Source organism: Pomacea canaliculata, linkage group LG6 (assembly GCF_003073045.1).
Source record: "Pomacea canaliculata isolate SZHN2017 linkage group LG6, ASM307304v1, whole genome shotgun sequence".
NCBI classification, from domain to species: domain Eukaryota; kingdom Metazoa; phylum Mollusca; class Gastropoda; order Architaenioglossa; family Ampullariidae; genus Pomacea; species Pomacea canaliculata.
The window spans coordinates 22,286,062-22,310,070 of record NC_037595.1 but is presented as its reverse complement, the minus strand read 5'-3'; the positions used below and the strand labels follow the sequence as shown (position 1 = coordinate 22,310,070).

Genomic DNA, 24,009 nt, shown 5'->3' with positions numbered 1-24,009 from the left:
AAAACATACAATAAACCGAGAAAACTTTCTAATCGAAAATTAATTCTCAGAGGAATTTGCTGACTAGAAACTGACCTCCCTTTAAAACACTCGTACAATTTTCGATGTGTATCTCTCTAAAATTCTTAGTCATAAATTATTGATAGTGCTTACGTGCAATCTTATCACAGAATGAAATTTTTTTTCTGTCATTAACTTCGGGGATAAGAAGGCGCTTGTTCCCAGAAGGGAAAAACTGAATAGTGGGGGATTTTTCCCTTTCCGAAGAGGATGAAAGAGAAAAAAAGGGGAAATAAACGCCTAAGGGTGAGTCTTGTTCAACATCATGAACGTTTCTCGACAAAATCCTCCTCTTCTTGCTCACTCGCCACAGTTTTTCCCTCTGTCCTATCTGACACAGCTGTACCGGATTTCTTGAAGCTTGAAGTGGACCTTCCGAGAAAAGAAAGAGCAACTCTTTTCTTAGCCAAGGGAAGCAATTTTTTCCATCGATTTCATTTTCTTTTAGGAAAAAAACGTAGGTGGCGTCTCTCGCAACTTCACGCAAGACAAATCAAAGCTGTTAAGCATTTTCCAACATGAATAATCATCCAGATCATAGACGAGGAGCCCACGCAGTCCTGTAATGTGATTTTCTTGACTAGTGATTCCACACCAAAATGACCCGAGTTTTGATGACAGGGTCCATTAACAATCTGAACAGAATCCAGGACAAATCCTTAACTCTGTCACAAACACCTGCAAGTGTCCAGGAGGTTTTTATTTTCATGAAATATAAACCATAATTCTCTGGCATCAAAAGATGAGAGCGCGACTTACAAAAAATAAAAAGAAAGAAAAATTCTGTGTATTCTGTTGCAATAATGAAGGAATAAAAGATGACAAATGAGTAAAAAGTTTCGTACTTTATTTGTAGAGAAAAGATGGATATTGGGGTGACCCGATAGCACAATGGTAAGACTGAGACAGCAGATGGAAGTCTCATCTTGAACCACTCTCTGTCTCACTGATGTCGGCAATTTTCTCCAGCCATCCAGTTTCCTTTATTCCTTGATTCTACTTCACAGAGTGATGTTAATACTAGATGGAAGCACTAAGTAAATAAGGGACGATATACAGACATAAAAACATTCCCAAACATTCTTTATAAAAGATAGATAGGCGAACAGTATTTAACATTGTTTATCTAACTTTCTACGTTTACAGATCGTGAAAGGGAAACTTTTTTGATTAATGAATGGATTTAGAGGAGGTAGGGGTAGGAGGGAACTGCAGGGTTTCAGTGGAAACATTAGTCAAGCAACAACAGACACTACTCGTAAGTGTACCTACCTATGTCCTGAGTGGCTAACAAAATAAGATCTACCCCATCCTGCGCACCTGTAGGTTACTATCTCTGTGACCTCTTGTCAGCAGTTGCTAAAAAGTGCGTCATCTAAATTCTGTTTTCATATTCTTTGTCTGTCTATCCACTTTCTTTCCTTGTCTGTAAATACAAATGGAAAACTGCTCACAAAATATTTGTTATAAAAAAATCTCATATCGCGCGAGACGACACAAAGTCGCTAACAATTCAAGAATCCCCACACAGACCTCCTTCCCCCCCAACCAAACTTTCCTTGTCTCGTCATCGCTGTAGGTTGTAGCGATGTGCATGCAGAGATAGCGAGACTGATGTTGATTAGATGTGACGCATGCGTGTTGCAGGCGTCCTGTTTGGCGAGGGCGAGGAGCACGAGAGCATCGAGAACGCCTTCCGTTACGCCGTCTACCGCATCAACCACGACAAGGACCTGCTGAAGGACGTCCGTCTGGCCTACGACTTCCAGCACGTCCCCAGCAACGATAGCTTCCTGGCTTCCAGGAAAGGTAAGCGCCTGCCGTGCTGCTTGTCTGCCCCTGCCTCACCCCTCACCCCTCTCTCTGTAGATGGGATTTATTTATATATAAATACTCTATGTACTCCTTTCACCCTGTCTTGCGGGATTTCGGTTGTTGTTTTGAAAGATTTTTTTTTTTGTCTTCTATCCTGCATTCTCCTTCTTATTATTCTCCATTTTTCTGTCCTTTCTTTAAGTCCTATTTATTTCTTTATCTCTCTATTCTTCCTCTTTTAGGTATAGCTTTTTTATATTCTTTACTTCTCTTCATTCTGTCTTTCTTTATTTCTCTCCTTTGAAATTTTGTTCTCTCTCTCTCTCTCTTCTGATATTATCTGTTATTCCTTTATTTCTGATTTCCATCTCATTTTTTCTCTCTTATCTCTGTCTCTTACTGTTTTTTATATATCTTTTTCGCTTTGCCTTTTTATTTATTTCTTTTATGTTTCTATCATTCTCTTTCTATATATTCCCGTTCTCTTTCTGCACACATTCTCTCTTTTGAGTTGCTCTTCTTTGTCTGCTACACTTTCTCTTTTCTCTGCATAGTTCTCATCGTCTTCTTTCCCTTGTCTTTCTCTTTCTTTCTCTCCATCCGAATGCTTACCTATTTGCTTTAAATCAGATAGCATCTCTTCCAAAACAAAGAATGAAAATTATTCTAGTGTCAAAAAAGAAAAAAGAAAACAAGAAAACAAAAAAAAAGAAAACAAGAAATACCAGCTTTTGAGTTATTTGTGTGACCTAAGTTGTTGTTTCAAGACCGCCTCATGTGTTATTGTATACTTGTTTATTTCGACACTTTTGTGTTTTCTTTACATAAAATGTTGTTTGAGACTATTAATTTCAAGGTCTTCCTCCATGTCTTTCATTATAAGGAAAGGTTTCGCAAAAAAAATTGGCTTCGAGAAACATTAGACAGGTAGAGAGATGAAGCTTACAGTTTTCTTACTGACCTCAATATTTTTGTTTTAAAATCACTGCTGGCAGTGGAAAATTATCTCCTATCCATTACAACCTTTTATTATTTGCTGTGTGTAAGATGCCTGACTGTGAAATCCAGTGCTTACAGCAAACACTGAAGCAACCTGTATGTAAGAAATTTCAGAGATGCTCACATGTAAAGCAGTAGAAATGTTTACATTAATTAGCTAAGAGGCAAACATTAAACCATGCAAGGTACACCACGCTGATCCTCGTTCCTGAACTTTAGCCTCTCGACCATAAATAAGTTTCAGCCGTAAATTAAGAATTTACTCGGTGTGTGCATTTTAAAAAACCCGCAGCCGTTATTATCTGCACGGCCCTTTGCCTCGTCTAAGTGTTATCGTCGTACGGATGGAAATTTTTTTCAATCAGGAACACTCTTCCTTGCTGTTATCGAACCTGGAACACATTTCTAAACTTGCTACAGAACAGCCATAACACTGTCCCTATAAACCATCAGCTTGAAGTTGCCTCGCCTACTCGGATTTCTAGTGAGGGACACTCCAGCCCTCGGCTTTAATTTAGTGGATTTATAGTGGAATGTCAGGAGATACAAGCAAACTTCAGCTTTTTGCATGCAAGTCGTTAACAAGCTAAATCAAAGTTCTTCAGCTTAACAACAATGTTTTGCAAATATATATATATTATGTTTGGCTTCCAATTTTCACTTGTAGCAATAAAACTAAATTTATTATTTATTATTCTTTCTACTTTCTCTTACACTGATTTTATACTATTTACTTTTTAATAGTTCATAATCTTTAACGTTTCAGAGCAAACCAAAATTGATTTAACCTACAAACTATTTTAGTATTCACTTGGTCTGGAAGATTGAAAAGCAATAGTTTAAAAAAGTTATTAGTGACTGATTTAAAAGTATTTGTCCTGGCGCTTGGGGGATGCTTGCACTGAAGAAGTAAATTAGTTTGAGGACAGAAGCTACTATATTCTTTTGTGTGGTAGTAAAATTCTACATTCCATGATAATTAAAAAATAAATAATAATAGTAGAGACTTAGATGCTCAATGTTAGAGTCGAGGCTGCACTCAGTTTCTTGTCATACCCTCGAGCTTCGCGGAGCACTCACAACACCCGCTGAGGGTAAACTGAAAATATTGCATTGAATTCTTTACGGTCAGTACCTTCAGGACTTGTTAAATTTATGTAATAGTGTCATCTTCTGCTAGATTCTAAAATGAAATATTTCAATTTTCGTTTCTTTTTTAAAGATAATTATTTTCTGATTTAAAAAAATTAGCCAATATCCTGTCCGTGGCTGCAGTTTCCTAAAAATCATCTTGGCTTTCAGGCAAAGAAGGAGTGTCCCAGGATGGGAAATTACATTTTAGAAGGGATATGTAGATTGTAAATAGATATTTACAGATTTCAGTTAGTGCAAAATCCACGCCGCTGGGACTATTTGACAGTGCGCGTGCGTGTGCGTGCGTTTGCGCGCGTGCGCGTTCTTTTTACACAATTGTAACTCAGGGGTCACCATTCAACCTCGTTCCTCTTCGCTACAGTATAATTTTGTGTCCAGCTGTGTTCATCAGAATTGTAGTTACAATTAAGTTGTATCAATTCAAAATTTTACCATAACAATAAATGAACAGTTGTGTGCTCACCATCACAAGAAAACTTTACCAGTAGTAGGTAGGATCGCTATAGCATTATAACCATACACAATTGTAGTCTCGACCACGAAAAAAAATCTCCACAACTTTCTGCAGCTGTAGACTTACCATTACAATAAAGCTGTGCCCAGCTGGACGGTCGCCAACCACTTTTTTGTGTTCTACTTACCGGCAAATGGAGTCGCTTAAGTGCCTAGTAGGCGACTCACAAGTGAGTGCCAGACATTAATGTCTTACTTCCACCTCACCCTCTCTCTGCGACCGAGTGAAATATTAAACATGAGAGGTTTTATGGAAATGCTTACGACTGGCTTAAGATAAGTAATCCCTATCTCCGGTCCTGCGTCTTCGGGAGTCATATGCTCCACCAGACCGGGCTCTGGCACACTGGAGCGCAAGAGGTCTGGAATTAAGTTTGTTCTGGTTACTATGTGATGCTGTATTGTTGGAGAGGAATCAGAAAAGAAAGTGGATTGGTATCGGGCGGGGGCTAGACAAGCAAAGAGAGGAGGACAAGTGGTCAAGAAATTGAGATTAGTCTGCTGGAAAGAAAAATAAAGCTTCCTTCACTTGAATCCACCATGACCCTAAATATTAAAATATTAAAAATATTTATAAAAATAGAGAAATTTCTAGACCTCGACAAAATTCAAATGTCTTAAGACGAAAAGGAGAAATGAAAAAACAAGAACAAAAACTAATTGATTGATTTAATGATCGATGTTGGATGATTACAAAATTGATCAATCAACTGAAGGTTGAAATCAATAACCGTCCTTCAACCCTGCCTTAATTGATCTCCGAGCATACAACCCAATCCAGAATCGTAACAGTTGTGTGCAGTTTACAAACGGTGCAGGATTACACTAGTGGGGGCGAACCGCAGCCCGGTGGCTGGAACCTTTTAGTCGATGGCAAACACTCGGCAAAGGTCAACAAGGACAAGACCTCTACAGAGAAAGGAAAGTCGCGGGTAGGAAAGTGTAAATTGATTTTTACATATACAGTACTCTCAGACGTTTCCACGAAGAATGGCTTTAAACAGTAATGATTTCCAGGCTTTGTGATGTAATCCTCTAGAGGGTTGGAGAGAAACGCAGCTTTCCATACTTGTGCCGGATGTTGGGGTTGCCTCCCGGTGTAAGGACCTGGACTGCGGGAATCTTTCGGAACCCATCAGTCATTTGTATTTTAACAATGATGTGAGTTCGCGAGGGAGTGTTCAGCTCAAGTGTCTGTGGATTTGTGTTGAAATTTTTTGTTGTCGTCAGTATGCACGTGGAGTCAACAACACTTTGCATTCAACCAATAAAACTAATTCAATCTCTCACTTGCACGCGCGTGGTTGTTCGTTTTAGAATGTGAAAAGTGTATTTCTTCTAATTTCTTCCATATTTCCAACTCGATTAATATATATATATCTCAGGAATAATTCTGAGAAACTACAAAAATTAAGTGCCACTTTAAGAAATATCGAATCATGCTATCAAAGCACGCATCATCTTAATAACAAAAATCAAATTAACTCCAACTTGAACTCTGTAAAAATGTGATGTCTCTACGTTTATTTTCACGACTTAAGCTCTCAATGGCTACTTGAAGCACTGCGAAGATTGCCAGCAAGGAAAAGCCTTTGCGAGTGTTTTTGCCCCCTGGTCATTACACTAGATTTCCCGTGATTATGCGAGTTTTGCGATCTTTTATTTAAAAAAGCTTGACATCGACACTAGAGACCACACTTAAAGAATCTTCAAAAGTGAACTTTTATCGCTGGCATCTAGAATCTGCAGTTCAGCGAGCTTGTTAACTTGTCTTTGTTTTTTCGTGAACCTCTTAATGGATATTCAATCATAGAATGCGTCTCTAATGGTGCGCGCAAGCGTTTGTCCGTGAGTGTTTGAATAGATGCACGTGTTCAAGAGAGAGAGAGATGGCTGGACAAATGACAGGAAGATTTAATTAATATTTGTTGTGATTTTTGTTGCGTTCTGCATTGTCCTTTTATCTCCTTTTATAGTTGTCTTCTATTCCTGTCTTCCATTTTTATGGTTGTAATGTGTTTCGTGACTTTGCGTTTTTCTGAGTATCTTGCTACATCTGTCTGGAACTGGTAGGTAAGTGTATCATAAAGTTAAGAAACATTTTTTAATAACATTTTCAATGCTTTATTCCAGATTCTTTTTTTCTTTTGAAGTCACGATCTGACGAAAGGACTTTACCTTCAAATCCAACCCAAGATTCTTTGGTCCTTGCTTATGGCATCTTTCCGACAGACAGCATGACAAAATCTTTGACACGAACAGCAACTCATGTCTGCTGGCCTGACATTTTAATCTGTTTTATCAAGCATTAACTAAATTATGTTTTTGAAGAAAATGTAGCAGACCTGGACATCTCATAAAAGTGGCAGAAGGTTGTGTATTTTTTCTTGGCTGTGTACATGTTCATCATCTGTAGAAGGGTGCATTCCGATTTCTCTCTTCCAATTCCACCGAGTGCTGGGTTTTTTACGATTTGAGACAGGTTAGTAGACACCGGAGAAGGCAACGGTGCTCAGATTCTTCAGGAGCTAAGTACAGCTGGCAAGCGTCTGACCCATCCGAGCACCCACAGACTTGTCAGCAAATTCCAGTCGTGACCTTTAGCCCTAGACGAATAATTACCGGTAATAGTATTTCTGCCTCGACTGATGAAGCAGTGCCCTAAAGGGTGTGTAATTTAAAAAAAAATTGAAACAAAATTGTGCGCCTACACGTGCTGCATTCTAGCTAATGTAATTGGTATTTTTTAAATTTATCTGGATGGCCACTTAGTAACCAATCAAAACAAAGAATGTTTGGAACATTAATTTTATTAGATTAAAAAAACAAACTTGGACGAGAGTTTGTCTCGAAATAGACGAGAACTGAAGTCTTTGTCGGCAAAACCTCATTTTGAAATGCTTGGCATGCCATTTATTGTAGATGCCATGTATGAATGCCGTGTAACGTAGTGCCGGGAGTAATGACGAGAGAGCTGGAGCCTCGTTCTCGTCTCGCTAACGAGAGCCTTATGATCGCTCCGGAAATGACGTTAAATGAGTGGCGTCGGGTGGCGAGGTCAGGTCAAGCATGAACCTCCATCAGGGAAGGTCGCGTCTGCCGAAAGGTCGATCACGGAGTTGACTTTCATATCAGATTACAAATAATGTTCTGGCTTGCTCGTGAGCTGTGTCCACAGAGCTTTGCCACTAGGTGGCGACTCTTTGACTGAGATTCACGTAGGGAGTGTGACAGCAACCCTGACCTCTCTCTCTCTACGCCATGGTTAAGTTTAGAAACAGAAAAAATAATAGAAAAACAAACAAAATCAAGAATAAGCGAAAATTTAAAACAAACAACTAAAAACAAATGTTTGTGTGTGTGTGCATTACGGTATTTTTAACTTTCCGATGCGAGTGAAAAACTGCCGTTTCTGGTCTCATATTACTGGTGTTAAATTCGATTTCACTGCACTTAATTTTTATAACACAGAACCCTGCTTCTAGCTTAGTTTCAATATTGCCAAGTACAGTCTGAATTTTTTCAAGACAGACTAGGTTTTCTTTCTGTTTTAATTGCGCAAATTCCGGCTAAGGGATCCTGCTGATTTTCTAAGTTTCAAACATTAATTTTGTCAGAGACTAAGAAATTACTTTGAAAAAATATGCGAATTGGTTTTTAAAGCTTTTGAATTTTAAGAAAAAAAATTATTTTGAGACAAAAAAAAAATGGTAGAGAGTGAAGAAACTTTAACAGTCTATGTACGTCGGCGTGCTTCCATAAACTACTAAATAAATAATAAACTAAAAAATAAATTAACAACTATCTAACTAGCAAATAAATAATAAACTAAAAAATAAATAAACAACTATCTAACTACCAAATAAATAATAATCTAAAAAATAAATAAACAACTATCTAACTACCAAATAAATAATAAACTACAAAATAAATAAACAACTAACTACCAAATAAATAATAAACTACAAAATAAATAAACAACTAACTACCAAATAAATAATAAACTAAAAAATAAATAAACAACTATCTAACTACCAAATAAATAAGATTAATAACATTTGTAATGAAGCAAGGGCGTGAGATTAAACTAAACGATGACGATGCATTTCTAGGATAACATTCTTGTCCGTCTGTCTGTCTCTCTGTCTGTCTGTCTGCCCGTCTGTCTGTCTCTCTCTGTCTCTCTCTCTCTGTCTCAACTACTCCCCATCACGTCCACCCTAGCATCGGTGTCAATGTTTGGAGAGCTGGGTGTTTCTTGGGGTTTGACAGATGCCCGAGTGCAGTGATGATGCTCTATTCCCTGGTGATTGCTGGCCAGACCTCCCATCGATTCCATGTCAGTCCAGCCGTCTGGTGAACACGACTTCTCCAGAACCATCTAGAAAACTGCGAATGACCCAAGTGCATATAGTTAATGTCGCTGTTAAGTACATGTTTTAAGACTCATTAAGCAGCAACATTTAAGCCAGCCAATCAAAAAGAAGATAACATGAAACTTAGGTGTAGTCTTTGGAGCAGTGGCGGGTGGATCTGTATCGCTCGTGTATGAAATGAAATCTTGCTGAGTAGTATTCACACGTGTTTTTTTCAAACGGTTATACAGCTAACTTATCTTTCACCTGGGTTTGTGGTGTACACTTGAAGCAAATTAAAAACCTGCAAGCATTAATGACAGAGAAATCTTAGCTCTTGTTTGAAAACATGGCAATGAAGTGAGTGGTATAGTCAGAATGTTTGACATGTCATCTCTGTTTGTCCTGTCATCTGCTTATCTGTCTGTATTTCTTGCTCTCACAGTCTATCTGTTTGTCTGTTCGTGCCTCAGTTATTCATTTTCAACGGACTACGAGAAAAGCTTTACCTGGAAGCTTCTGTTGACTATCTTCGTGGCTGTAACTCGTGCTTCTGCAAGGAACACTAGCTTTCCATAGCATTTGTCAGGAATGTTCTGGAAGAAAAAAAAACAACAACGAAGTTTGTTGTGGTTGAAGCACTGTAATGACAGTCACAGCATGACGAGAGAGCCGGCATGAACGTTTGAAAAAAATCTCAAACCTTAAAAAATGGAGTTCTGGCTTTCCTACCGGGACGTTATCAACTGTGTTTGTATCTTTTTCTTTTCTTTCCTGATCCTTCGTGCCTTTCTTTCCTGTACCAATTTTCTGTCGGAAATCAACTTGAGCCTCGAGACGTTGTGTGGAAATGCTGGCCTTGCGATGTGTGTGGACTTTCATCGACTTTAGGAACCTCGCACGGAGGACGGGTTAGATATCAGGCATCGAGGACTAACGAGACTTTTTTCTCAGGGGAGGCGAGTGTCGACGCTGCTGGTGAGAATCAGGGGAATTAAGCGATCGGTGTGCTTGTGTGTCTGACCTGAGTGAGAAATGTGTATGTGTGTGTTTTGCAGACTGACAAACTCAAAGACTCACAAGACTCAAATTCTTTATTTTTAAGCAATTGAACCATTCAACTGCAATTCGTGAGCTTCCTTCACTATGGTAACAATATGATACTGGACCTTAGAATTTATTAAATTATTTATTGATTCTACTATTGAGTTTATATTAGAGAGTAAGTCATCGATATTAAAAAAAATGCGTTGACTCGTTGACCATTTGAGATTGATAAAGAATGCGAAATAGTGGTCGAAAGAGAAAAGAAAACATAATTGTGTAAATGACCGGGACTGAAGTAACTAAGGTTGGCTCTATAACTATTTCACACGAGAACAGAATGCCCAGGCAATTATTAAGACGTGGACAATAAAAATAATTACCATATTTTACATGAATGCGATCACAATTTTTCAAAATGCAAATCTTCATTTTTTTTTATCGTTAGCATACTCTGGCTTCAACTGTGGAATAGTTGTCAAGTGTCTTGTATTCACTGCCAACAGCTTCTGGGTCACTGCGCAGTTAATGTTGACAAACTCATGGGCTTCAAATTCCTTCTAACATCACTTGCTAGTAGTTAAACTGATTTATTGTTATGGAGCCATTTGTCACATACTTCCAAACTTGTCCAAACTTGAACATTGCTGTCCTCCAAGCTTGTCCAAAGCTTACTAAACTCTGTCAAAGTTTAACAATCTTAATTCGTTATCTACATTTTTTGATGATAAGGCTACCCATTATGATGTTTTTCGAGGAAAGTTTCGCTGTCTCTAAAAGTGGTTTTACAAATGTCAATACCAAAAAGGTTCAGGGCAAGATGAGTCAGAGTGCTGCGGTTGTCGTGTTTTTGACTGCCAACGGCTTTTCCTGTTGTTGTTAATGTTTGTGCGTGGGCCTGACTCGTGGGTTTTAAACATTTTCTCCGCGAAATGAGCGTCATATTTTTGCCTGAATCTTCATCAACCAGAAAACGACAGAACAAAAAAATCCACTCGAAAAGAGGACATTTGCCAGCATGCATTTTGGCAGCCACATCCTTTGACACGGAATCACAAATTGCACAGGGGCGAACAAAACCTTTAATTGTCCTCTGATTTTTTTTTCAGTTTCTCGATCTTCTCTCTTTTTTCTTCTATTCCTCTCTCTCTTAATTTCACTTTCGCGAATATACTGCTCACAAAATTTAACGCAAAGTGACAAGTTAAAGGACAAATTCTTTGCTGTGTTTCAGTGTGCAGTCAGGTAGAGAAGAACCCTGTGGCAATATTCGGGCCTCGTTCTGAAACTATCGCAGCTTACGTCAACTCCATGTGCACCTCGCTTCAGATCCCGCACCTGGAAATGAGGCTGGACGCCAGTGAGGTCATGGCCACTCAGGCCATGTCCGTGAACCTTCACCCAAGCCCCACGGAGCTGGGGAAAGGCTCTGACAGACCTGATCGCGTACTATGGCTGGGATCAGATCCTCATTGTCTACGAGAGAAGGACAGGTATGTAACTGCTCAAATATTGGTTATCATAATGACATATTAGGATGTGATTTTATTATTAGTCGAGTAGATACAATAAACCTTCAACGCAAAGTACGGCAAAGAAATGGCGTGATGAATACAGCACAGATCGTATGTCTAGGTTCAAATCTCGTCTCGGGCACTCTGTTTTTTCTCCGCGTGAATTATATTCTTTGCCTTGATGTATCCTTAGCTTGCTTGTTTGGGATAAACCTGACTTTCCTGCGTCCACCTCAGCACCTTGTCCACGTTGCATTTTATTGCTTTGGCTAACATCAAAGTGTGTATTTGTTGAATCAGGTCAGTACATCTGGTGTTTCATTTCAGCACTCTAAACTATTTAACACAAGTGAAAACACCTTAGTTTTCCTAAAAAAAATTAAGTCGTCGTAGGTTGTGAACAACCAATGAAAAAACGTGAACATGTTTTCACATTCCGCAGCAACCGATGCCTCTAGCGTGAAAATGTTTACATCGATCCTGTACCTAAAATTAACAAAAAATAAAAACAATCAGCCAGAAAGAATGAGCTTGGCTTACAAAATAATCCTTACACGTCCTGTGGACTGGGTTAAAAACTCACAGTTTGTCATATGATGGAATAGTCTGTTAACTAAAGTGGTTTGCCAGCCAAGTGTATTTGACCCAGTTTCAGTTTAATTAAGAAATCATCTCAAGCGCGAAGCACTCTGTAAAACAAGTCGCGGGCAACACAAGATTTTTTTTTTTTTGGTGAATTTGATTTTCCACCTTGTAACCCACAGGTCGAGACTAATTAAGCAGTTGTGACAACACTGAGGCCAAGTAGCTGCTACTTCACTGCAGTGCAAGCTCTGGAAAGAATGCTTCCACACAAACTCAGAATTCATTTTTCTTTTTTGTGTTCATGACGATGCGTTTTATATATATAGAGAGAGAGAGCGGTGAAAGAGAAGAAGAAACTTGTCGTTATGTCGAGACTACAGAAGAGCCTTCAACACAGACTAATTGATACTCAGACTAACAATTCAAAAACTTTAGGTGGTCCAGTCACCATTACAGTGAGGACTGGATGCCCTGGGTTCCGATCTCGTGTCAGTCTTTACGGAAAAATCATTTACCTTTCCCCACCCCATACCTAGCAAAACTGTAAATAAATCGTCTGAAAAAAATGTATGTTGTATTTGTTGGCATTAAAAGCTCCTGTTTGTTTACAGACCTTTCTAAGGTTCAGAGCGTCATCAGAGGCGACTTTCATCAGAAGATAGACACTTTCGTGCGGCAGGTGGACATCAGGAACATGCGCAGTGTCCTTAAAGAAGCCAAGATGAACAAATGGAAACGAATTCTGGTGGATCTCCCGGTCGACGCAACCAGTCTTTTTCTGAAAATGGTCCGTAGGTTCATTCCTTCTTAAACTTTAAGATAGTGTAAAACTCATTAAAGAATTTAAGACTTGCACTGCCATTGTACACCACGACTTGCCTCATCACATGACCTCAGTAAATACATTACAACTGCACCTCAGAGAATTCATCTGGAAACTGTCGAGACTTTTATTTCCTTCTGTTACATTTTTAAAATATATTTTAGTTTAAAGCTGTGTACTTTACATGTTGTAGGTAATTTGCGAGACAGTTTTAGTCACACGCTTCCCTCTTTTTTCAGGCTCTTCAGGAAGGCATGATTGATCCATATCACCATTATATTCTTACCAACCTGGTGAGTGTGTGTGCTGACGTGCATTCATATATTGTTTAAGGTATCATCAATCATCAATCATCATCATCAGCATCATCATCATCATCAGGGAATTTATGTCGCTCTGTACCTCACCCATTGTCAGTCTCACCTGACTTGATAGCAGTAGCAATACATGTTACTTCAACACCTGGCTTTAACAGAAATGGTCTGGCACTCATAGTTTCTGTTTTCTTCATGCAGGATATCGAGTGTTTTGACATGGAAGACTTCCGTCACAACTACGTGAATCTTACGGGGTTTCGCGTCGTTGATCCCGAGGATAAAAGAACGGAGGCCATCATGAGAGACATGGGGATATACGAGCTTCAGACAGATCTGCAGCTTATTAATACAACGGGCTGCTCATTTTTACGAGTAAGTACTTCATTATTTAATGCCTAAAACATACTCGGTCAGACAGTTTTCTTCGAAAAGTATACAACGTATTATGACTTTATGAAAGGAAGAAATTGTTTCAGTAAGTGATTTTTACCTTCTTTGTATTTTTTAGTTGAAGTATATAGTGATACATGTTATTATCAAACATCTACTTACATCAATCAATTATCAGTTAAAGGAAACAATCGAGGGTTGCCTTAATGATAGAGATGATTTTGCTGTATGTAATGATAGTTTCTGTCAACTATACGAGATAGAAGTAATTTCAGTTCTTCGGGTTCATGATATTTTTTATTTTATTTAAATGATGTATTTTAGATTAAGTGGGGCAGGAGGCACACGATTAATGAATTTAGTACAACATTTTTTGTGTGAGTAAGCTCCCTTTCGTTTCCATCTTTTTTTTTATTTTTAGCACGAGGTGGCGCTGATGTATGACGCGGTGTATCTTCTCGCCCAAGCGCTCGAGCGTTACGAACAACATGTCGTCTTACATCCGGTCAACACGAGTTGTGACGACCCTGTGCAGTGGCCCTCGGGCCGTTCTCTCTATACATATCTCAACCAGGTGAGTCAACCTCTCTCTCTTTGTCCACGATTCGATCCAGTCATTAGTCTATCGTCAGCATAGACACAGTCTATACATTGACCACAGAATAATTTATCTATGGTGTCGAGGATTAGAATTTTGTGAATTTTAGAAATTTCAGATTGTCCCAATTTTACTTCACACCAGAATCATTTATCAGCCAAGAAATGGTTTCAAAGAATAACAGTGAAGACGTAAAGAGTTTGATGAAGGCAGTAAGTAAGAAAAGGTTACTCCAGTGCAAAAGCATCATACAACATATCGTTCTCCTACATTAGTTTACATTTGCTGTTTACTTTCAGATGACCATCAAAGGGTTATCTGGTGATGTGCGACTAAAGATGGAAGACGGTTTGATCTAAAATTAGATGTCCTTCAGCTCAAGACAAAAGGGCTTGTCAAGGTAAATATTTTTTCTCCCCTTGTTTTGCTGCATTAATTTACGATTTCTTTCTTCTTTCTTTCTTTCTTTCTTTCTTTCTTTTAAAATACTGCGATATTTTTTTTCTTTATCTCTTTTTAACAACTTGCGCTGTGTTGAAATCTGCCATATCTGAAAATTCTTGTTTGATCTTTTCCTTTTTAACCGTTATTACCGTTTTCAGGCTGGCACTTGGCAGTACCTCACTGGTCTCAACATGAGTCGAGCTGAAAAAAGTCAAGGTTCTCCTTTTGGTAACAAAACTCTGATTGTTACCACTGTCAAGGTGAGTTGAATTCCCCCTCCTTCGCCATGGAGCTTTTATACAAGCATTTTTCTATTTGTTCTGACCCCTTGTCAAGACGCTTTTCAATCTTTCATTTAAAAATTGTTTAAATTGAATGTCTTTAATAATTTACAACGTGCACACAACCATCATTGTGGAATGAATCGAAGCAGGTGATCCAGGTGATGAAAACACTGACCTTTCTGCCCTAAAGGAATCTATGAACAAATCTGTGGAAAAATAGCATTTCTTCGGAAGTACTGAGTAGCTTTCTAGTTTTTCTAATTCCCATTTCAAGACAAGGTCGTCCTTACAGCTCCCACGTTTGTCAGCTTCTGGCCATATCCTGGATACACGTTCTATCGACAGTTTGTCTTCTATTGCTTACATAGTGCTTGAACAATATCTGCTGGAATAACCAACACAGTTTTCCTAAAAATATCTGTTGTCAGAAAGGCAAATATATAAGGATCTTAGACAGGTCTGGTCAGAATTTACACAATAATTTTCACATCACTAATTTAGTAAAACATTTATTTATCAAGCAAAGTTGTTTGTATGTACATGAATATTTTTTTGTTGTCAACAGATTGTGTAATCATGATTCGCTGATGATATAAGAACATCGTTCCAAACTTTCGGTTTTGCTTTGGCTTCTTTTACTTTTGGTTATAAACAATACCATCAATACGATCATCTTCAGAATTTTCTTTGTCCTCTAAAAGCTGAGGAGTTTTTAAAAAAATCATTTGGCATTAAGAAGAAGTGAACATTGTAACCTATTTACTGTAATTTGTGATGCTGTCTCAAAAGAGAGAATCAGTAATTTTCTCCAATATTTTGGATTAGTTGTCTGATGTGTAAGTACTAGCGGGTGGACCGTAGCCATGTACCAGAGACACGCAGCTAACAACAAGATAGTTTTAATTCAGGTCCGCAATAACTACCCCTGAAATTTCCCGGTCATGCCCTGGAGTGATTGGAAATAAAACACCGACTGTATTTGTTCCCGAGCGAGTGTCAGAACGAAGGATGTAAGATTCCCCTATTTGGCCAACAGTCCAGCAAATTAACTCCACTTTTCTTCGTCCTGCACTTTCTTCCCTTCCATACCTACATTGCTTTTTTTTCTCTACCAGCACGAGCCGAAGAAGCGTGGTGTATGAAGCGCGAATCCGAGAAGTGCATGCAAGTTCAACCACACTCCATACATCTTGTGAAAAGCAATTATGTTGTCTTAGTCTCGGCTGCTTGGTCTTGGTTAGCCGCAACAATAAAGGATGGCAGGGCTGGCAGTTGGGACAATGAAGACAGTGGGCCTGGTGTCTCGGCAGCATCCAGAAAGGTCAGGCGACGACGATGACCCTGCTCCAGTAACTAGCCGCCCGTTCGTAAAGAAAAATTGTCTGGGTGTTGCCGCCATGACCCCTGGACAGGGAGGACGCGCCTGCGGTTTGAATGAGGGCGGCGCTCATGATCAAGCGATTGTGACAAGTGGACCACTCCGTCGGCGGCGAGGTCATAAACAATTTCGTCCGGTGTGTCCTGAAAGGGTGGTGTTAGGGGTGGGATTAAAAAATATACGTAAATATAACGAACGTGCGCATGCGTGCTCATGTGACCCTTGACCCAAGAAGAGCTCAATTGATTAATTACACACGTCAGTTAGTCTATAAAATCATTGAGAAAAAGAAAAATAATATAATTAAAACATAAATGTACGATTTTAAAATGGAAACACGAAAACAGGAAGAGATTCTTTCTAAAGTTTTAAAATAAGTTTCTTAATGAAAAAATACAAGATGAATTAAATTTGATGGAAGAGAAGAGAGAAAGAGGGAAAAGAAAACAATTTTCTGAAGAGTAAGCAGTGCGAAAAGGTAAGGCGACACAGAGGATACAAAGCTTAAAAAGATAAAACTAAACATAAAAAAGCTTACAAATAAATAACTTGGGTGCTAAAGGAAATGAACTGCCAGCAAGTTTTAGTTTTCAAGCAAAATTTAAATTTGGGGCCAAGGATACTGTTGATGTGATGACAATGATGCTGAGGTCGTTGTGTAGCTGAAATAAATTCTGTGGTTATTATTTTCTGAATCGGCTCTTTGTTGGGACAATTAACATTGTTTCTGTTTTCCCTCTTGTCTTTAAATAGCTCGTGTTCATTTAATTTTTGTTTTTCATCCTCACTTCTGGTCTTTGGACATGTCTTCAATGTCACCATCATCTTTATTTGAAAAAAGACCAGAAAGGTATCTGTGAAGCACTCAAGTCTTCTTGGAATGGACACTGGTCAGAGAAGTTCTGATTGTATCTTGCGGACATTTCGTGCTTGGAATGTCCGAGGTGTTGCCCTGGGCAACTAGACGGCCGGAGAGTAGGCGAGAACTGCACAGCTTCATTAACAAAGCAGAGAGATACTACCTTAGTCAGGGGTGCAAAGTTATTTACAGTTTTCTTCCTAATATCATTGACGATGATGTGGTCGAGACTGCACTACGATGATTGACCCCGACCAGCTGGTCATTTCATCAAATATCTGTTAAGACCGAAGTAATAATTATTTTTAAAGATTTGAATGGTTAAAATGGCAAAGGTAGATACATTTAATCAGCATTTTCACTGCTTTTTTTGAAATTCTGGACTACGAAAAGAACATGTGATGAAGCTATGACCTTTTGAAGTACTTTAAGGGGAAACCTACACTAAACAACATCTTTGCTGGAAAGTCTGCAGCTCCTCCAAGTCTCAACATCTTTGAGAGGCGTTATCCTCCATCTGCCGAGGACATCAGAAATGTCTCAAATGCATTTTCAGAAATGTATTGGGGACATCAACTAAAAGCATAAATTTGAGACATGCATCGGCGGCACATATCTGCTACATTAAAAAAAAACATATCAGATGTCTGTCAGACATGTTTATCTGTGGCATCTACTAAATGCACTTCTTGGATGCAGGGTTTCAGGGTTTAAATGGGTCAAAACATGCCACTCTTCTCGGCAGATGGATTTAAATGTCAGTCGTCTTGGGAGTGACTTCTTAATTTAAGGAAGTGAAGAGAGGTCAATGAGTTCTTACCAAGCTTATATTGTTCGCATTGTTTGTTTGCCTTGAAAGACTTTGACATCGTCGTCGGTCTTTTTAGTCTGTAAATTGCTCAGCATGCACCGGCTTCTCTAGTTTCTTGGGATAAAGAGACCGTTGGGTCGATACCCACTGTACGCCTGTTTGTCCGCATCCTTTGAGACATGGTGCGGGGAATGTAGTCATTGAATTTGGTCTCCAAACCTCGTCCATCCATTGACATGTAACAAGAGGGCATGCACGCAAACACACACACCTATTCACGCATGTGCAATACCTGACAAAGACGAATCCGAGGTTCTCAGGTAGTTTGTGACTATAAGACCTTTAAACATGTTTTAGTAAACAATAAACAATCATTAAACATTGTGCTTCTATTGTGTTCAATTCCTTTTCAAGAATATTCAGTTTTGTGTTATTGTAAGTACTCCCGACAAAAATTGTTCATATATTAACAAGTTTTACTCTACAAACAAGCTGATTGTACTTCCCGATATTGTAAGCAAAAAAATTGTAAACAAAAATACAAGGACATCAAGAACAAGACAACTACTATTACACTCTTATACAATAGTTTTACTAGTATACTACGTGTTTTTGAGCTGAACTTTCCTTGGTTTATTTATTTTGAATCTGTTATGCTATTTCAGTTAGTCTTGTCTTCTCTTTGTTTCACTCTCATTGTGTTATTTTGTTATATTTCAGCCAGATGTACATCCTCGTCTTATTGTGACGTCGTTGATGGTTCGTTGCACTACAGTCTGAATGTTCTCCTTCGCATTATTCCTCTGTATTTTGTTTTACCCAACCTCAGTAAATATATATATATTATCCCTGACTACTGCCCGCAGTGTGTGAAACACGCATGTATGGACATTCCTACGAGTGAAGACACAAGGCAATCACACTGAAGCCTTCCTACCATCAAAACAATCATGCTTGCAGTTGCTTGAATTACGCTTGATTGCTGATGCTTACAATTTACTAACCATGCATGCACATGCAAAATTATTTCTCTTGAAACATCATTGTTTCCTTCTCTATTGTCTCTCGTTTGTTTTGTTTTTGTCTGGTTTTTTTTTCTCTCTCTCTCTCTCTCATCCTTCGTTTCTGTTTCTCTTAACACGACAACGTCGACTCGTGTCGTTGTGTGACGACCATGATGACGATGTACACTCAGACCTTACATAATACACAAATACATGTTTACATCCCAAGCGTGTCGTTCTAACTGCTTGTAATTGTCCTCAGTTTGTTGTGAAGTCTCTGTATATTCCTACGCATGCAGGTTTGTACCTTTGCCGCCCTGTGCGCATGCGCGTGACAGTGTTTGCGTGCACGTGTATGTGTGTGCTTGCGTCTGTGTGTGAGCGTGCTTGGGTGTAGGTTTGCCTGTGTATGTGTGCTCCTGTTTATAAGTAAATGTGTGCATGTGATTCTGAGTGTTTTTGTGTGCATAAGCCGCCATCTGCGCGCATGTGTCAGTGCGTGAGTGCGCATGCGTGTTTGCGCAGTGTCGCTTGCGTTTTTGCTCTTCTCCCAATTAAAGTACAATTGACAGTCTTTAAGGGTCATAACCTTTCGATTGATGGTTAGACTCACATTAACAACGCTAAATATTTAGTAATGAAAGTCATTTAGCAGACCTGGGATGTGTTCATGTATTTTAGAATACACTAAACTCATTAGTGTGAAAAATTTACAAAGCTGCCCTTTGTAAGCTTCCACATACTATATATTGTTAAACAACGCATATTCATTACTTGTTTGTAATTACTTGTTTTTATCTGGTGTCTTGGTAACCTGACCCAGAAAACCTTCAGAACAGCCATCTCAATGTCATGAAATCTCTCATTTCTTCCAAATATTATTCACTATTATTCGAGACATGACATTCTTCTGTTCTGAGCCAAATTATTCAGAAAAACTTCAAAAAAACAATCAAAAAAACGACAAAATAAATCATGAATGCTAGAAGAGAACAGAAGGGTTACATGACAGTCCAATGATCTCACGATTTTGTACCTTGGATCCTGTGTCCCTGTGTAGGAAGCGCCCTTCCTGATGTCCACTCAGGCACCAAATGCAAAAGAAAAATACGAAGGATTCATCATCGACCTTCTCAATGATTTGTCCGCCATGGTGGACTTCCTGTATGACATTGTCTTGGTGCCAGACAACAACTATGGGGCAAAGAATGACAGCAGTGGAGAGTGGAACGGAATGGTTCGGGAGGTGATGGAGGGGGTAAGTTGTTACCTGCTGATGTAAGTGTTGTAACAGGTGTGTACTTGTTGGTGTGAGTGTTGCTCTGTATTTGTAAGTACACTTCTCTCCATCGTCTCTTCTCTCTTATTAGCACGATAGCTGTGTCACTAGTCAGGGTTCACTGTCAGTGGTCGACACCACGTCTCCGACATAATTTTTCTCTTGTACCCGGTGTGAGCTGTTATGGTATGAATTCGAAATAGAACTCTGCTTTTTACCCCTTCCCCCTTTCTTGTCTTTGTTCATTGTATGATTTATATGTATATGTAAATGTGTGTAGTCGTTTATATTTAAAGGTAAATAGTTGATGCAACAAGAACTAATTGATGACTTTGACGATGAGAACGAGAGACGTTTTTAGTTACAGTTGGTGAGTACATATACCGAATAGAATTGTTTGTGACAGCTCGTAAGTACTTGAATAATATCATTTTACATCAAAGCTGACATTTTGTTATTTCACAGAGAGCTGACCTGGCAGTAGCTCCTCTAACCATCAACTACGTGAGGGAAGAAGTTATCGACTTCACGAAACCATTCCTCAATCTCGGCATCTCCATCTTGTTCAAGGTTCCTGACCGCGAGAAACCAGGCCTCTTCTCTTTTCCTCAATCCCCTGGCGGCCGAAATATGGTTGTACCTGATAGGAGCCTACCTGCTGGTCAGCTTCACAATATTTGTCTTGGCCAGGTTTAGTCCCTACGAGTGGTACAACCCGCATCCCTGCAACCCGGACACGGATGAGGTGGAGAACACCTTCAACCTGGCCAACAGCTTCTGGTTCACTGTAGGATCTCATGCAGCAAGGGTCGGATGTCAACCCCAGGGCCGTGTCCACTCGCATCGTAGGGGGCATATGGTGGTTCTTTACATTAATTATTATCTCGTCATACACGGCCAACTTAGCTGCTTTCCTCACCGTCGAGAGGATGGTGTCACCCATCGAGAGCGTGGAAGACCTGGCAAAGCAGACGGCCATCTCCTACGGCACGAGGAAAAGCGGGTCAACCTTTTCGTTTTTTAAAGTAAGTATTTTTGTATTTTTATGTTTTTCTTTCATAGTCACGGTCATTTTTTTTTGGTGAAGGAGTGAACTTAAGCTGAAATGAGGACTTGTAAAAATATTTATTCCTGAGAAGAGACGAGAGAGAAAAATGCCTCTGGACTTCCAGAAGCATGCTTGGTCTGGGGCATGGTGCTCTCTGCTTGATAATAAGTAATGTGATCATGCTTACACAGCTTCTCGGGCTAATGGGACGGTAGCTAAGGACATCGTTCATCTTTGAGGATGGGGATCATCCCGGATTCTTTCTTCCAAACCTGGGGTACTTGGCCTAATTTCCACTTACTGAGGATGCCTAGAAGAAATCAGTTACCAAGGTGTTGTGGCGTCTCATTTGTCATGATGTCTGGGCCGGCAGGTTTCTTCTGTTTCGGCTGCTTAATGGCCTTCTTCAGCTCCTTTATAGTAATGTCTGTTTGTCATGAAATCGTGCATCTCCGTGTTTGATGCTCGTTCCTTTTCTTCCCTCGCATTTCTTGTTGCAGGCTTGAGAGATGGCAATGTCACTTTGTCGTGCATAGGCTTGGGAAAACACAACAGCAATTTTCCTAACAAGTATTTTTCTTTTCTTCAAATGTGATCTTCTGCTCCCTGGCTTCTTCATCGTTCGCTGTTGTTTCTCTTAATGTTCAGGTCTGCGGGTTCTTCTCTCCAGCTTCTTTTCAGTTCCAGCGAGGGTCTTTATCACATGGTGAACCTATCATTGGACACGTGCCTTTCGAACTATAGGTAGTAGCGCCACCTGGGTATAAACACTGCGACTAATTATTTGCCTAGGGAAATCAGGTTTATTTCGCTGCTAACCTCCATATCAGAAGGACATTCTCCTGTTCCTCACCGAAAGATGCTCTAGGTTGGGGTCATTTAGGGTCGCCAGTGCCCAGATGTTTCATGGATGTTAGTATAGTTTTCGGTCATATTTCGTATATGTCACTAACAATGTTGATTACTTTAGTATTAATGTCAGTGTCTCTGTTAATGAAACTTTCTTCAGAGGACTTGAAGAACAGTCCCACGCGCTCCATTACGAGCAGGGTCAATGTCCCGTAACTTCCTTCGTGCTGGACACGTAGAAAGAAATGATCTACTGCTGCACTAAATGGCGCCCAGGCTTCACACTTGCATAAAGAACCATAAACATGAGGCTAACTGGCAAGCATTATGAGATGCTTTGACTGTTCTCAATAACAAAAGAAAAAACAAGATTATGAGGCTGGCACTTGAGTATCTGTCACAACCTCGTAAATCGGCTGCGAGCTCGTGAAGATGACTGGATCATGTCTGTGAAGCGACGAATATATTTTTGTTTTTGCACTGGCTTGGTCGACTGATGTGTTCTATACACAAGTAAACAACTAAATTCACTAGCCATAATTTTGTCTCTTTAGTCATTCTGTGTAAAATAAAAGCTGGACAAAGACAAACCAGTTGGGGGATGGATCACACCGGACTCTCGGTTCTTCGGGGTCAGCAACATCGAAGCTCGTTAGTCTGACGAAGACTTCAGCGGTGTACATAGTCTCCTAGGCTTAGTTGCTGCGACTATTAACAATTTATACAAGAAATTAAGAATGGACCTCCATAAAAAATTGATCAAATTCCGAATAAATTGTGTGAATCCAGGCAGAGAAAATGGTTACCGCACTTTCTTGGAAAACATCCTCCACATTTTCGCACGTCGTGTCTGGGCATCTCTCGTGGTTCGTGAGGAGGTGAAGAGCTGGCTGGTGATGGTTAATTATTCTATCCCACTATCCCCTTCTAGAATATTCTAATCTATTTGTAAAAGGGCTGATTACTCCTGCTCTCGCTGTAACTCGTTCAACACCCTGTCCGCGCCGTGCTGACTCATTTACACCCCTTGCCTTCCATGCCACCCGTCCACGACATTTCTAGCAGACGACAGCACAAACAAAATGTCGGGACTTGTAGGGAACGTGGGGTAGAGTCGGCTGGCCGACTGACTGACTTTTAAAACTCACAAAATAAGGATACCTAGAAAAAATAAAAATAATAACAGAAAAGATAACTAAAAATAAAAGACACATTTTCGAGACCTTTGAACAGATAGAACGGAGTAGGTCAGCAGACAAATTACCGCATCCTGTGTCGCAGTTTACGCGCTCGTTCACCTGCAAAGAAAAAATGGGGATATATAAAGATGCCACTTTGCTTCGACTCTATAATCTTGTTATCGAAGAGTTATTTTGTTAAACCAGGACCTGCAATTTTGTAACTGCCAAGATGCCACCTTGTTACAGAGAATTTACTCTAATACAAAGAAAGAACAAGATCATCTTTCCATCTGTCTGCGCCTGTTAACAATGCAACAAAAAAGTAGTGGAAAGATAGTGTTAATGACAGCAATACACAGGATCCAAGAGCTTATAATGACAGATTGGATCTTGGGTCATTGAATGTCGGGTGCCAATAATTTTCTCAAACAGAGTTCACTTAGTCTTCTTCAACATTTGCAGTGTGTGCGCTCTGACGATCTCTGAGCGACAATCAGCACAGAAACAGGCGCATGGCCGACATAATGAGCATCAGTAACACGACACCTGACACGTAACACCACTGACACACCTGACAGGTACAACACTGAAACACACCACTAACTCACTAACAACAGTGATCCATGCCCTACATGGACATGAGTTACAGAAGTCAGTTCATAGCAACCGTGCTCCTGCTTGTGTTAAATAGCACGTGGTTGAAA

The 24,009-nt window shown here is 39.6% G+C and overlaps 1 protein-coding gene across 1 annotated transcript in view; it reads left to right on the top strand.

Moving 5' to 3' along the window:
• The window catches only part of LOC112566447 (glutamate receptor ionotropic, kainate 2-like), a 153,306-nt gene that overhangs the window by 116,355 nt on the left and 12,942 nt on the right, over nucleotides 1-24,009 (top strand). Inside the window, 15 exon segments of the mRNA XM_025242651.1 lie at nucleotides 1,708-1,869; nucleotides 11,176-11,360; nucleotides 11,362-11,434; nucleotides 12,652-12,827; nucleotides 13,103-13,156; nucleotides 13,379-13,552; nucleotides 13,992-14,144; nucleotides 14,468-14,501; nucleotides 14,504-14,568; nucleotides 14,771-14,872; nucleotides 18,665-18,703; nucleotides 20,009-20,206; nucleotides 20,693-20,830; nucleotides 20,832-21,019; nucleotides 21,021-21,252. Coding sequence (XP_025098436.1) covers nucleotides 1,708-1,869; nucleotides 11,176-11,360; nucleotides 11,362-11,434; nucleotides 12,652-12,827; nucleotides 13,103-13,156; nucleotides 13,379-13,552; nucleotides 13,992-14,144; nucleotides 14,468-14,501; nucleotides 14,504-14,568; nucleotides 14,771-14,872; nucleotides 18,665-18,703; nucleotides 20,009-20,206; nucleotides 20,693-20,830; nucleotides 20,832-21,019; nucleotides 21,021-21,252 — 1,973 coding nt within the window.